The following is a 16,299-nucleotide window of genomic DNA, read 5'->3' as shown; positions in this document are numbered from 1 at the left end:
TCCAGGTGAACTGATCTCTGTTGGTTGGAGATCAGTTGTAATAGCAGGAGATGTTCAGCTAGTACCTGGAGGCTGACAATCCTACGCAAAACCATATTTAGGAGGGGAGAGGAAACTGCCTCCCTGAATGTCACAGCCTAACTTTTAAAAAGCAATATGCAATATTTTTTTAAAAACAGCTTCTTGTAAATGGGTACAACTGTTCCTTTTATATCCCCTTCCTGACAAATATGCACTGAACTGGTTTCTTGTGTGCTGAAAATCAGGTGAATCCTTGCCGAGTTACAGAACAGAACATGTTTACTTCGGGAAAACAGAAACAAAATGCACAAATGTTAATTTGTCAAAATAACAGCTTCCAATGTGAAAGAAAAGCTGAATAGATGGTTTGATGTTGCTAATTTTATCTCATAATTTTAATGCTTTATGGATTTGTGACATTTCTGAAGGCGCTGATGATGGAACTGCTGACCCTGCCATCCTCAGCGTAAGCCGAGAAGTATAAATTATGGCCTGCCGTCAGTATAAATATCATCCAGTATATTCTAGTATTTAAATAGGCAACTAAAATACCATAAATGTTGCTCAGATCAGTGAATCCAACAAGGGTATATTTTTAGGTACATGGAGAAAGTATATTCAGTTATCAGGAGGAAAAAACTGAATGATATAAAGAAGTATGTAATAAACTTCTTTAAAATATAAGAATTTTGGTAACCCAGAAGCCAATATTTACTAGAGTTATGACTCTTCATAGACAAAAGACCATATGATCAGATATACAGAGTGGAGTGAGATGTTTGTAGATATATGAATACATTTTTAATATACCACAGGTGACAAGGGATAAGTAGAGTTTAAAAAAATCTTGATAAGAGTGCTAGTCAATAAAACTGTTTACAAACAAGTTTTATGCTTAGTTATAGCAGAGATGATTCTGCCACCTGTCTCCCCAGGGAATGACAGCCAGCAGACACTGGAGTAGGGAGCAGTAACAGTCCCATTTTTAAATGCAGTCAATAATTTTAAAGGAAAGGGAGTCTATTTAAGGGGCTCTCATCTTTCCTGACATGAATTTGTTGTGCTGTGGTTGAGGAACATAATTAGAAAAGATTAGGTTAGGCAGGCACTAGGACTGGCAGGATGTGTATAGGTTAGGAGTAGGGTTGCCAACATCTAGGTGGTAGCTGGAGATCTCCTGCTATTACAACTGATCTCCAGGCAACAGAGATCAGTTCACCCGGAGAAAATGGCTGCTTTGGCAATTAGACTCTATGGCATTATACTCCATTGAAGTCCCTCCCCTTCCCAAACCTCACCCTCCTCAGGCTCCACCCTGAAAACTCTTCAGGTATTTCCCAACCCAGAGCTGGCAGCCCTAGTTAGGAGCTAGGGTTGCCAGATCCCTCTTTGCCACCGGTGGGAGGTTTTTAGGGCGGAGCCTGAGGAGAGCTTTGGGGAGGGGAGGGACTTCAGTACCATAGAGTCCAATTGCCAAAGCAGCCATTTTCTCCAGGGGAACTTATCTCTGTTGGCTGGAGATCAGCTGTAATAGCGGGAGATATCCTCCCGCCTCGTGGGCTTGGATAATCTGTTACCACAACCAGATTCATGCTTTTGATGAGGTTGTCTGGAGAAATGCTTGGGTCTCCACGGAAAATTCGATGCAGATGGTGATAGTAAGGGCAGTACTGGGGATCTTTGCTGGAGATAGAGTTGCGGGACACAGACTTTTTGTATTCTTTTTTCAGAGTTTTGGTCTTATTCCTGCACTCTACCGCACTTCTGGCATGGCCCCTGCTCCTCATCTGTTGAGCTGTGCGCTCAAAAACGTCGTAGTTTTGATGAGATGCTCCAAGGGCCTCCTGGACCTTCGCCTCCCCCCAAAAACAGATCAGGTCGAGGGTTTCTCTCTCCCTCCAGGAGACCCCCCTCACCCCATCCGGGCGGCTTGAGACAGACATCTCCTTGCCTAGGACTGGGAGCACGCGGGAATGCCAAATAACGGGCAGGATGTTGAGAGTGGGAAAATTTGGCGGGCAGGAGAGTAACGGCTGTGGTGTCAACGTGCCACTTCCAGTATATCTGGGGGAAAAATTATGCAAAAAAGGGGGTGAGGTCCTGATGGGAGGGGATTGGGGGCGGGAGGGACGTCGTGACGCCAGAAGACTCGGCTCCTATTAATCCGAAACGAGCCAGGGGTAACGGTTTGGGTCAACAATTGCAAAACCGGGTTCGTTTTGGGTCGAGACAGCGCTCAGCCAGCAGCAACTGAGGTGCCTTTTGTTTGCGAGGATTTGATCCTGGGTGAAACTGGGAATAAACAGGGAGGAGACTTGGCAGAAACCGGAGTAAGTGCCCGTGAGTTTTCGGCCATAGTCTCTCTGCCCTGGGTATCTTCTTGAATTTCCCCTCTAACATAGCAGAGGGTAAGGCTGCTCACCTAGCCAAGGTAAAAGCCCTCCTATATCTGTTTATCTCTAAGTAACGGAGATAGGCTGCTGGTGCAAGGATAAATTTGGAGTGGGGGGGAGCCATAAATAGGGGCACTCTTGCTAGATCTACTTGTTGCTTGATATCTTTAACCCTTTGGTTTATAGTTGACTTAGCTTGATCCCACCCTAACTGAAGTAGTGCTAGGGGGGTAAAACCCAGTTTATTTAGTTTGTCTCCAATGGATATTATCCACTTTGACCTAAAGGTATCACAAAGAATCTGTGGAAGAAGACCCTTGGGGTTGAAATTAATTTTCAGCCAGAGATAAAGCGAGGACAAGACAACCCTTGCCTCCACCTTCATCATGCCAGCTTCTAAACAGATCATAGCATTAGATACACATCTTGGCAATTGCAGGGCAGCTCTAAGAAACTTGGGTTGCACTCGTTCCATGGGAATAAGACATGAGGGTGGAGAGTCAGGTTGTGTTCCATATAACATTTCTGCTAGAGTTTTCGCCTGAAAAAGTTTAAGGGCGGCTGGAATATAGTGTGCCCCTTTGGTCCGGAGAAAATTTATTATTGAACGGGGTGATCTTTCCCCTAAATTGGCAACATAGGTATTATGGGACAGCTTGGAGCCAGATGCCTGGATTGTCGTTCCAAGATATTTGAATTGGGTTACCTGTTCCAACCTATGGCCATTTATGCTCCACCTCCTATAGTTAGGGCGATTACCAAAAGCCATTACTTTTGTTTTGTCATAATTAATAGTCAGGTGTTCCTTCTCACAGAACGTTCCCGCTCTCACTAGCGCCCTCCTTAGGAGTGTCTGTATGTATTGTGTGAGAAGCTATGTCTTTTTCTGACCTGAATCTAGTGTCAATCAACTTCCTCTTTAGACCCTAATATTAAAGGAATAGGAGAAAACAATCTATCTACTAGTAATAACAATAACAACAATAATAAGCCACACATGGTAAATTTTCCTTGTTCATTGCAATTCATTAGGATTTGTGGTGCAGGGGTCTGGCAAATAATGGTATTCCTTAGATTTTGTGGATTGTTGTTTAATTGCTTATGCTATTTATTGTATTTTTCTGTTCTAATTGGTTTTATTTTTGTTACGAGATCCAGTTGCCTGGGGAAAAGGTGGCTGCATAACTATTTTAAATAGTCTGCCAAGAAGCATGAGGAACCCGGTGGCGCAGAGTGGTAAGCTGCAGTACTGCAGTCCAAGCTCTGCTCACGACCTGAGTTTGATCCCGACGGAAGTCGGTTTCAGGCAGCCGGCTCAAGGTTGACTCAGCCTTCCATCCTTCCGAGGTCGGTAAAATGAGTACCCAGCTTGCTGGGGGTAAAGGGAAGATGACTGGGGAAGGCACTGGCAAACCACCCCGTAAACAAAGTCTGCCCAGTAAACGTCGGGATGTGACATCACCCCATGGGTCAGGAATGACCCGGTGCTTGCACAGGGTACCTTTACCTTTACCTTACCAAGAAGCATAATATGCTGCTACATAGGAAGGAAAATCTCACTAAATCCACTCCTGCCAATGCTCCTATTAAAATGGCACCAATGGTACTGCAGCCTCGCTATCACTTTAATATTGCTAGGTCGGCTGCAATGGTTACTTGCACTCAGCTTCTCCTTCTTACTTGACAAGCTGATGCTGAGAAGGGCTTCTCTATGAAGTCTCTCACAGCTTTGTTAGGTAATGGTATAGACGGCAAGGGGAGCTGAGGCTAAGGGCCAAACTAGATGCACCCTTTTTAAAGATGTGTTCTTGGTTTCCTGGACCCAGTTCTGTTTCCCGGCAGCCACACAGTAGTGGGCTTGAAATGCTTTTGCAGAGGGTGGAAGGGCTCTGGCACCTCCCTTTGCTGTTTTCCTGCACCACATGGAGCCGCTCAAATAGGGCCATTTCAAAGTGTGAATACAGCTGGGGGTGGGGGGGAGAAGGCAAGAGCTGTTCCTCCCACCACAGCAGCATCCCAAGCTTCTTCGTTTTTTAACGGACATTCCCCACAGCTTAGGGGTTCCAGCCTCCAGGTGGGTCCTGGGATCTCCCGGAATTACAGCTCATCTCTGGGTTACAGAGATCAGTTCTGCTGGAAAACATGGTTGCTTTGGAGGGTGGACTGTGTGGCATCGTATCCCACTGAGGTCCCCGTCTCCCCAGGCTCCATTCCCACATCTCCAGGAGTTTCCCAACCTGGATATGGCACCATCCCCTCCCATCCCCTGCCAGTGGCGGGGGGACCTGGGAACCCTACCACAGATGCATAGCGTTTTTAAAAAGGAGCCCATCTAGTCTGGCCTCCTACGTTTGTTGTACACTGGAGAGCATACTGGGATTGCAGGGGGCTTCTACTTTCCACACCGATCATTCTTTGGAATCACATGTGCCGTAGATGCAGGTTTTTGGATCAGCACCAAAATATTACTGAGCCTCCTTTTGATAACCAGTTTTATGATTTCTTCTGCAGTACTTAAACATGGAACATATAATTGGTTGGACTAAGGAATGTTTTTTTGGCCCTTAAAGGTGATGCTTTTAAGTCCTTGAAAGAAGAAATATACCCTTTAATTAATATAGCTAAAGCAAATGTAATAAAAGCTTCAGGAATGGTTTTTGCAGAGGATTTAATTTTATACACCACAAAGAAGTAATTAACTGAACAGAAATAGTTTCGCTTCATTATTGATTTTAGGAAGCTCTTAAATGCCCTTCTAAAATCCCCAATAAGAATGTATCTGCAGGAGGCATTCTTTGTGTACACATTTTCATCTTACATATGAGGGATTTAGAAAAGGCTAAATGGGGAAAATGTTATTAGAGGAGGAGTGATGGAGTACTGATTATTGTTTTCAGTTATGAGGTCAAAACTGACACACATCCAGTTACATACAATACTTTTCCAATTATGCATTTATTGATTTGATAATGGGCTGCATATGGATTATACTATGAATCACAGTAAGAAGGTAAAATAGGGCCTACCTAGTCTTCAAAGGATTCTCCCCTCTCCCAGGTGTTACCCCTTTTTTCCTCAGAAAAACCGACAGTCAAGTGGCCACATACGAATGCTACTTCTGTGGGATCACCAAGTTTCCAGCATTAGGAGGTCCCTGGTCTACGCAGTTACCATCATAGAATCATAGAATCAAAGAGTTGGAAGGGACCACTAGGGCCATCAAGTCCAACCCCCTGCACAAGGCAGGAAAGTCACAACTACCTCCCCCCTCCACACCCCTAGTGACCAGAAGATGGCCAAGATGCCCTCCCTCTCATCATCTGCCTAAGGTCACAGAATCAGCATTGCTGACAGATGGCCATCTAGCCTCTTCTTACAAATCTCCAGGGAAGGAGAGCTTACCACCTCCCGAGGAAGCCTGTTCCACTGAGGAACCGCTCTAACTATTAGAAAATTCTTCCTAATGTCTAGACGGAAACTTTTTTGATTTAATTTCAACCTGTTGGTTCTGGTCCGACCTTCTTGGGCAGCAGACAACAACTCGGCACCCTCCTCTATATGACAGACTTTCAAGTATCAAAGGTAATGTGCTAATCATTGTCCTGTAAGTATCAAGGTAATGTGCTAATTAGGGTGTGGTATGTTAATGTGGAACTATTGTATCCTGAAGTGATCTGTTAACGTGTGGAATCCAAAGCTAATCTGCATGGCTATTGTGGACTGTAGTCTTTGTTAGTCTGGAGTTTTTCAGGACAGGACGCCAAGCCTTATTCATTCTTAAACTCTCTTCTTTTCTGTTAAAGTTGTGCTGATGTTTATGAATTTCAATGGCTTCTCTGTGCAATCTGACAAAATAGTTGGTAGAATTGTCCAGTATTTCAGTGTCTTGGAATAAGATCCGGTGTCCTGTTTGGACTAACCCAAACACTTTGACACTGAGAGACCCTGTCCTTCAGTGTTACTTCTCTGAAGATGCCTGCCACAGCTGCTGGCGAAATGTCAGGAAAGAAAATACCAAGACCACGGTCACACAGCCCGGATAGCCTACAAGAACTATTATATGTACCTTAAATTTTAATAACATTTTAAAAACCTAGTTTTTAATCAAAGTAAAGATATCTAAGCCTAGGACAGACAGTGTAGCTATAGTTTCTTACCGGCATTTGCTGGCTTTTGTCAGCTTTCTCTTTGGCTCTTGTGACAATTATTTGAAGGGAAATAACGTTTATGTAGGGATTATGTGTTGCCCTCCACCTTAAAGCCACCTTTTTTCTATTACAGAATATATTTATAGTATCTGTTTCACTTTAAACAAAAAATAATAAAATTTAAGTATATGTAATTTCCCTCAGTAGGTACATTTGTGCCCAAAGAGCTCCCCCACGCCACTTTTTTTGGTGCTGTTATTTCACTCCCAATTCTATGTAACCTTTCCGTGCTTTGAAAGTTGCTGCACCTGATATGCAACTTTATTCTTTCCAATCAATGGGGGCCGTGGAATGCTTAAAACAATAAGAGCACAGCCCAGAGCTAGCCAGTGTACTAAACTGGTTGCAATCCTTTCCATGCAACCGGACCAGCAAGAGCTTTTAAGGAAAGGCTGTCTTTAGCAGCTAAGTTTCGTCTGCAAAAGAAACCCTCCCCGCAAAAAATACACCTTGCACTTACAGAGGCACATCTCTGGAGCTCCATTCTGGACTGATTCCCTGGAACACAGACATGGCCATTGCTGCTCTGCAGATCACGGGACTGATCCTTGGAGGCATTGGTGCAGTTGGGACTTTTGCCATTACTGGCATGCCTCAGTGGCGAGTGACTGCTTTCATTGAAAACAACATTGTGGTTTTTGAAACGATCTGGGAAGGTCTCTGGATGGACTGCATAAGACAAGCTGACATCAGGATGCAATGCAAAGTCTACGACTCCCTCTTGGCTCTGTCCCCTGACCTTCAGGCTTCCAGAGGCCTGATGTGTGTGGCTTCAGTCTTGGCATTCATTGCATTTGCAGTAGCCATTCTTGGCATGAAGTGTACACAGTGTACCGGAAAGGATGACCGAGTAAAGGGCTACATTTTGCTAGCCGGTGGCATTGTTTTCATTATTGCTGGCATCATTGTGTTCATCCCAGTGAGCTGGGTTGCCCGTAACATCATCCGAGACTTCTACAATCCGGTTGTTTCAGTGGCTCAGAAGCGAGAGCTTGGGGAGGCCCTTTACATTGGCTGGACATCTGCCTTTTGCCTCATTGCTGGAGGAGCCATTCTTTGTTGCTTCTGTGGTTGTAATGAAAAAAGTGGAACATACCAGTACTCAGTGCCTTTGCAACAGACAGCTTGCAGCAGCCATTATGTGCAAAGAAGATCTGACCGTGCCTATTCTAAAAGTCAGTATGTTTAGCTTTCTTTTCATCTGCTGATCTCTCTAAGGACAGGATGCTTAATTCTCAAATTTGGAGTCTAACAAGGTTAGATGATTCTTGTTAGTACATCATGCCAGCTAGAATGAAATCCATGGTATTACCTGTGAATTCTAAGACAAGCTTTACAATACAAGATGATGCCTATGTACATTTCCACACAAGATAAGAAAGTATAGCTGGATCTTGTTTGGCATTTTGAATGTTTTAAACGTAGTATCTAATAAGATAAATGAATATTTTCATCATAATGGTTTGAAAAAAGCTTTGGAAGGAAAAGGAGGAGGTTTTAGCTAAAAATCTAATATTACTGAAATCCATTATATTCTAAAATACTGCTTTAATATACAAAATGTAGCATAGAATTTTATAAGGTGTTGAGAGTAAAGGGAAAATAATGAATTTTTTTTTAAAAAAACTGAATCCTGAATATATTATCTATGCCATAATTTTAATTGTTGTTTTCCTATGTAGTGAAGGGTGATTGCTTGAGAAAGGTTTTTATATCATTGCATCTTTTGAAGTATAGAATATTATCTGAAAAATGCTTGCTAATTTTTTTGTGTCCAAAAGTATTAACTCTTCAGTTAATCACTAACTACTTGAAGCAACTTCTATGGAGAAGAAGCATAGAAATCTAAATAAATACATACACAAATAAGTTTTAGTAGCTCAAGCTAACTGTATTCTGCCATTGTTTTCCTGGATTATTTTGTTTTCATAATATGTTGTGATCAAATAACTCTTAACACTTTTAAATAAAACTAATTAAAATTGCATCATGCATCAAAACGTGTGTGACCTTCTTGGTGTCTTACGGGGTTTGTCTCGGAAAAACTCATGCCTTAGTAACGGCCCATCCTAAGAGCTATCCTGAAGATATACCAGCATATCCATAGATACGTTGGCATAAAACCACACCAGCATCAGTGTTTTAAGAGGGGGCTGTCTGAGGCTGGCACCCCAAATCTATTTGGGAATTACTTCCATGGTGAGATGAGGAAGTCTGCTGGACTGAATGCTAATTTTCTAGCAGTTATAGCAACTTACTAGGATAATGGGGGTTACCGCACTTTGTATTCCCAGCGATGTATTAAGAGTTTGAAAATGTTGTAAAAAACATCGCTTTAAAAGGGTTTTTGGATACCACGGCTTATAAATGGTTGGAAGACGTCTTCACAGTGAAAGGGGCCAAACAAAGTGTGAACAGTATTTTTTATAACGTTTTCAAACTCTTAATTCATCGGTGGGAATACATAGGGAGTTACCGCACTTATTCCCAGCGATGTATTAAGAGTTTGAAAATGTTATAAAAAATACTGTTCACACTTTCTATGTATTCCCATCGATGTATTAAGAGTTTGAAAACGTTATAAAATATACTGTTCGCACTTTGTTTGGCCCCTTTAGCTGTGAAGACGTCTTCCAACCATTTATAAACCGTGGCATCCAAAAACCCTTTTAAAGCGATGTTTTTTATAACATTTTCAAACTCTTAATACATCGCTGGGAATACAAAGTGCGGTAACCCCCATAGAAAGTCCGAACAGTATTTTTTATAACATTTTCAAACTCTTAATACATCGCTGGGAATACAAGTGCGGTAACCCCCAATGAGAGGCAGTTAATGACTGTTTTTAAGTGCCTGTGCATTTTTCTCACAGTATGAGTCAGCATATTTGTGTACCCTCTGAGGCTCTATTGATTTGGAAGACTTTTAGGGAACATAAAGATATTTTGGTTGAGACAGTGGCAATAGTATTTTAATTTATTTTTGAAATGTTAACTAAATATATACCTAGGCCAGCCACACATCATATAACTAGAGCTTTTCAAGCAAACTTCCCCCAACAGTTTCCTACACAAGTCTTTCCATTCCCCTTACAGACACTCTGATCCAAGGATTAGCTGTCATTTCTGTTCTGCAATGCTTGTCCTGAATTCAATCCCTCCTACTGTGTTTGTGATCTTTTTCAGAAACATATTCGGTGTATCTAGCAAATATAAAGTTTAATTTATTCACTGTTTTCAATAGCAATAAGGTTACTTCACTTATTAGCTGACATTCAAGCAAACACACAAGCTCAAACACATATAATGTACTAATTATATAGGTGTGACTTAAGTTGTGTACAGAAGTAACATTTTCAGAATGACTTCTCCCTTACAGTGGATCTAGCCCCAGTTATATTATGGTAGGTAGATAACCATATGAAATGTGCTTTCATTTGCAAAATTCCACATGTTGGCTCTAGAGCTGGGAGGGTATAGGGAAGACATGGGCTATACAGTGCATACTGATTTTTTGGGGTTTTTTACTTGTGTTTTTGTCCCATGGTTGGGACAAAAAAAACAACGACTCAGAGACTGCTACAAGATCCTACAACATAAAATATATGTCTATCTGACATTTTGATGAATTAAAAACAAGTATAACTTCTATAAGATTGCTGCTCCATTAAAAGTGGACACAGAAATGGCCAAGGATGGCTGAAGAAGACTGTGAAACAGCGCTACTTACCAGGAAGCTGTCCCACCCCTTGTAATTTATATGGACTGTTTTTGTTGAATCCATTTTGTAGAACAAATTGATATGTATAATGGCATCCAAGTATTGAATGGCAGTAATCATATGTAAAAAATTGTAATATGTGAAAAATTGCAACACACATTTATTTTTGAAGTTTATTACAATATATGGCAAAAAAAGGAATTTAAAAATTGTCAGCGCCTGTTTAATTACTGCTATTATTATATACACAAAATTGTGTTAAAAATTTCTGTTAGCAATAATAGCTGTTTTTTTTGAATAACTTGAACTTCAGCAGCTTAGCTATCCTTTTTGGGTTTGTGACAACCTCCAGGTAGTAGCTGGAGATCTCTTGCTATTACAACTGATCTCCAGTGGATAGAGATCAGTTCATCTGGAGAAAATGGACGCTTTGGCAATTGGACTCTATGACACTGAAGTCCCTTCCCTCCCCAAACTCACCCTCCTCAGGCTCCATCCCAAAAACCTCCCATCGGTGGCGTAGAGGGACCTGGCAACCCTATCAAACAGTTGTCTTGCTACACTGGCTGCAACATCTAGATACAATGCTGGCTGGTGCAAAGCAATAAGATGGTGTATAGACTATTCCCATTTTATGCAGCTGACTGATGTTTCTGCAGAAGATCGTAACAGATGGGAAAAAACATTAAAAAACTATTTGTTAATTTAGATAAAATGTGCTTATAAAACTAGAATGTTCATTCTCTTACTCAAAAAGAAGTCAATAAGATTCCAGACAAATCACAGTAGAAATCTGTGAAAAATATGCTTCCATATAACTGCTAATTCATCTTACTGGAAGTAATTCAGTATACTAATCCCACCTTAAAATATGGCATATAATAGTTTATAGAGAAGGGTTTTTTTAAGAGGAGCAACTACCTGAAGTTCTCTTACAGATTTAAATAAATTGTTTTCAACTATCAAAACGCAGGTGGTATATTGTGTAATCGGTTGTATTCACATCAGTTGGTATTTTGTCACTGAGCTCGGTAAACCTAGAATTCACCTGAAATCCCCACAGGAACTGTCTGATTCAAGAAAATTGCATGCTTTTCAAGAAAGTAGCATTTCATTCATTGCATATATGAACTGAGCCTAAGAATATGTTGCAGGAATGTTAACTCAAACAGGAAGATGCCATACCCAGGGATTGAAACAGGGACACTCTAATTCACAAGGACAATAAACTTCCTGTCTAAAGACCCATCTCAATGAACAGCCCTGTGGAGCCCCAATGCCAAACAGCAAAGAAAACAGTGGCTCATGTGCAGGTTTGTAGCAAAGAATGTATTGGTCCACTGCCCAAATCTGGGACCTGACTCTCTTGCCTCATGTTATTATCCATCAGAGTTATCCCTTCTATTTCCTGAAAGATTTGCTAAGAAATGAAGTGGAAACCAAGCCCAAACACCTTGGAGTTCTGTTTCTGTTTGTAGAGTGCATAATGCCTGGATTCTCATCCTTCTTGTTTAGCTTTCTCATGTGTTGCGTCCCTTCCCTCAGGGCTCAATTATCCTATCACTTGAGATGACATGAATGAATTTCAGCCGAGTTACACCTTACACAGAAAAATAAATGCAATCTACTTTGTAGTCAGTGTGGCCTAACCCTGTTCCTCTGAAATCTACTTACATATTTTGAAATACAATTGCAGTGGTATGTGAGCAACGTAAATTGTTCTGGTGTGCTCCCTTGGGCTAACAAAAAGGGGGAGAAATGGGGGGGATTACTTATTGTGTGTATTCTGCAGTTATTTAATCATTTAGACAGTCTAATACTGTAAGGCTAAAGCAAAATCATTGCATATCTTCCCTTCTTGGCATGGAGACAATGTGTATGTCCATCCATTCCTTCTGTTTCTTGCTGGGAGCATTTCCCCTTCAACTATCCACACTCGGTTGGCCTAAGGTGCTAATTTCTTCTGCTGCTTCTTGAGAGTATGCTTCCCAATACAAACCCTGCTTAGTTTTCAAGATCTGACAAGATTGGGTTAGCTTGGGCCATCCCGGTCAGACCATGGGTAGAAATACCAGGCACAAAATTGAGGATATACTATTGAACACTTGATCAAACGTTGGCCAATCTTGTAACAAGAAAGATGAATCCAAGAGAAAATTGTGTATTGATGTGTGTGATGGTTGTGTCTTTTATCACTTAGGTCATGGAGCAAACTGCAGGGGAGGCAAACATGGAATTGGTCCAAAATGAAGCTCAGGACCAGGTGCAAATGTCATTGCACCAACTGGGAACAGTGACCACAGTATTTGCATGGGAGACCAAGGAATACCATGGAGCTATGCAGAGGCAGGCTATGGCAAGCCACCTCTGTTAGTCTCTAGCCCTGAAAACCCTACAGGGTCTCCTCTCCATAAGTCTGCTGCGACTTGAGAGCAAAAAGAAAAAAAAAGAAAAAGGTAAAACATTGGTATGGATCCAGCACAAAATTTCCACCTGCGCCTGAGCTCTTGGTCAGGTAGAAATGCAAGAAAAAGATCACAGTGGCCACTTGCACCAAGTCAACCTTATTGTATCCTCACTAGGGGTGTGCATTCCAGAAAAAATGGGGGTGATTTAAGGGAGCCGAAAAGTGGATCCTGAAAAATGCATTTTTGGGGCCACTTCGGCCCCGCCATGGAAAGGAACCCCTCTTCCCCCCTCCCTCCCTCTTTCTCCCCCTCATTTACTTGCTGGTTGGCCTGTCGCAACATTCAGCTCTGCGCTGCCTCCTCCTCCGAAGTCCACACGGGAGGGGAAATTGGCAGAAATCACCACACCCTCTTCCACACATGGAAATGCCATTCCATCAGAACGGTGTACTTGAACACATTTTAAAATTTAACGAAAATGTTTGTATTCTGCCTTGCAGGATATGTGCATGGAGAGGGTGTGCATGTGGTTCAGCTACGATCTCGGCATCTTACCTGCATCCTGTATGGAATGCCAGATAGGTTTCAATATATAAAGCAAAATTCTAAATGCAAAAACCATGTATTATTAAGACCACGCAAAATAAAATACTATGTGAGATTTTGAGTTCTCTAGAGCTCTTGTGAGACTAAGGAGTTCTGTCAGCCAATGCCAGTAGGCAGCGGGCAGAGTCTGGTGAGCTGACAGGGGTCTTCTTGGAGGGAGAGAGAAGTACTGGATCCTTTAGCTCTGAGCTCCTGGACTGTGTGGCTACGTGTAGAGGCTCTAAGAACCAGTGTGTCCATATATTACCTAGCATGTATAAACCAAACCTGAGTGGTGACAAGGGGAAGATTGGGGTAGAGAGAGAAAACCCTTTCTTCAGTCACTAAGTGGGAGGTGGCTCCTGAAACGGAGGCTCCTGATTCAGTGTTTTGGGGGAGAAACATTTGTTTTCCACGGGAGGTGGGCAAGTCTAAGGAGTGTGAAAGGTTGTGAATAGACCTCCACTCTCTGGCATTCTGTGTGCTAGGGTAAACCGAGTCCACACTGTATATTTATATGAATATATTGAACAACATCTGAGTATTTTACTGAATAAGCTGAAGAAACTGTACTGAGAACTAAGTACTGTGCCTGTAACCATTTAAGACTTGAACTGATCGTAACCAACTAAGCTTTGTGCCTCTCTTGAAGAAAAACAATCAATCTAATTACCTCTCTGTAAATAACAAACTTCAATTTATATTACCGAATTTTTCGCTCCATAAGACGCACTTTTTTCCTCCTCAAAAGTGAGGGGAAATGTCCTTGCGTCTTATGGTGCGATTGCCGGCTGGGCGAGTGCTCGTTGGGACGGCGCGAGCCGGCGTTCCCCACCCCGACAACCAGCTGGGAGGCGGGCGGGGCCGCACAGAGCCAGCTGGGCACGTGCGCCGGCTCACTCTGTGCGGCCCTGCCTGCCTCCCAGCTGGCCGTCAAGGCGGGGAACGCCGGCTTGCGCCGTCCCGACACGCATGCGCCCAGCCGGCATTCGCTCCATAAGACAAGTTTTTAGAGGAGGAAAACAAGATTTTTTCTTGTTTTCCTCCTCTAAAAACTAGGTGCGTCTTATGGAAAGGTGCGTCCTATGGAGCAAAAAATACGGTAATTATTATAAAATCAGTTACAGCCTCGAAGCCTCTCAATTTCACCTGGGGGGAGCGAAGGGAAGCTTTCTCTTCACACAAACAAAGGTGACAAGGTGTGGGGTTTAAGAAATACTTCACTCTCTTCATCAGGCTGGCTGTTAAAAAATACAAACACAAGTTCTTATGATCCTGTCCTAAAGCATCCCCTTGTTTGGAAATATACACAGGCTCTGTAGAACTTGAAAGATTGCCTGTCGTTTTGTGTTATTTTGGTTGGTCTTAATTAAAGCAATTTCATAGCTAATATTTTATTTCGAGTGGTATAGGATGTGTAATTTAAAAATGTTCATATTCTTTGGCCGTTTGCAACAGTAACAAATATCTGAATTTGTTATCAACCAGTTATTGTAACTAGGCATATTTATGTAACTTGTTTTACAAGACAGAGACTGATTAATATATAGTATTTTAAAGCGGATGCAATTATTATTTCTGTAGCAAGATCATCACAGTTATTGGGAATTATAGCCTTATGATTTAATTATACTCTCTCTGCATCACTTATTATGCAGGATAGCAATGATATTAGGCAACATATGACTGGATCCACCCCTGCTCAGCCTTCAATTGGCTACACAGTTAGGCCTTGACTCATTATAAATAAATACGAGCTCCTTCAGGCAAGGCAGGGATGGATTTCTTCCCACTTGTTCTTCAGCTATATAGATGAAAATGAACACATGAGGAAGCCCTAAAGGAAAAGTTTCTCAGCCTCTTCTTTTGAATGCAAGACCTTCTTCAGAAAAGTATACCTGGGGGCTTCTTGTTTGGGTGCAATTTTGTGGAAAGTAACATGGCCTGCTGTGCTTTGGAATCTCTGGGCCTGATGCTTGAAATTATCGGGGTGTTGGGGACTTTTGCTGTCACTCTGATGCCCCAGTGGAAAGTAACTGCCTTCGTTGCAGAGAACATTCTAGTCTCTGAAATGCGTTGGGAAGGCCTGTGGATGAACTGCATCAGTCGTGTGGATGGGGTCCGTGTGTGCCTGGACCATAAGTCCGCATTGGCTCTTGAAACTTCTTTAGGAGTATCCAGAGGGCTCATGTGCACAGCATGTGTGTTATCAGTTATCGCCTTTCTGATTGCCGTTCCTGGCATGAAGTGCTTCAAATGTCTTGGCAACCATGAGCAAATCAAGGACAAGATGTTATTGGCTGCTGGAGTCATTTTTCTTTTGACTGGGATTATTGTGCTGATTCCTGTTTCCTGGGTTGCCATCAATATCATCACGGACTTTTATGATACAGCGGTCCTGAATTCCCAGAAACATGAATTGGGAGAAGCCCTCTATTTAGGCTGGACAACCTCAGCATTCCTGATCAGTGGAGGAGGCGTATTATGCAGCTTCTGCCACCGTGCAAAGAAGGCCAGAAGATATCTCTCACCATCCAACCCTGGACTGCACAAACCTGAACATGTCAAAGGGAAGCCTGCATCTGTATACTCCTATGTCTGACTGCTTCATTTCCCCCCATGTGGTTTCTTTGGGCTGCAGCATTGTTATTCCAAACTGTACATCAATGGCCCAGCATTCAGCTAGGTACACTGAAAGCAATAGATGTCCATGTGTGGGTCTGTGAGTGAGATGTGCAAATGTATGTGGGATTTAACATGCAGAGTGTAACAATATATAGTTGCATGTTTCAATTTGTGTGCTTATGCACTGTGTCCGCATGGCTAGCAACTGAGGCATATAAGCTCCTGAAATTCTCTGTATTAAGGGGACTATACTTCTGTGGCATGTTGATGTGAAATGGTAGGAAATTCTTTTAAACAAAGACCAGTTTTCAAAATTATATTAGAGAAGTTGTGCCTTCA

General features: G+C 42.2%; 2 protein-coding genes across 2 annotated transcripts; both read left to right on the top strand.

Moving 5' to 3' along the window:
* Window positions 1-7,133: 7,133 nt before the first annotated feature.
* LOC130485141 (claudin-8-like) lies at window positions 7,134-7,811 on the top strand. The gene has a single exon (XM_056858256.1). The coding sequence runs from the start codon at window positions 7,134-7,136 to the stop codon at window positions 7,809-7,811; it is 678 nt and encodes a 225-aa protein (XP_056714234.1).
* Window positions 7,812-15,274: 7,463 nt separating this feature from the next.
* Window positions 15,275-15,937, top strand: LOC130485142 (claudin-8-like). The gene has a single exon (XM_056858257.1). The coding sequence runs from the start codon at window positions 15,275-15,277 to the stop codon at window positions 15,935-15,937; it is 663 nt and encodes a 220-aa protein (XP_056714235.1).
* The last annotated feature ends 362 nt before the right edge of the window (window positions 15,938-16,299 follow it).

Source organism: Euleptes europaea, chromosome 12 (assembly GCF_029931775.1).
Source record: "Euleptes europaea isolate rEulEur1 chromosome 12, rEulEur1.hap1, whole genome shotgun sequence".
NCBI classification, from domain to species: domain Eukaryota; kingdom Metazoa; phylum Chordata; class Lepidosauria; order Squamata; family Sphaerodactylidae; genus Euleptes; species Euleptes europaea.
The sequence above is the reverse complement of the archived record's forward strand: the minus strand, read 5'-3'. Positions and strand labels throughout refer to the sequence as shown.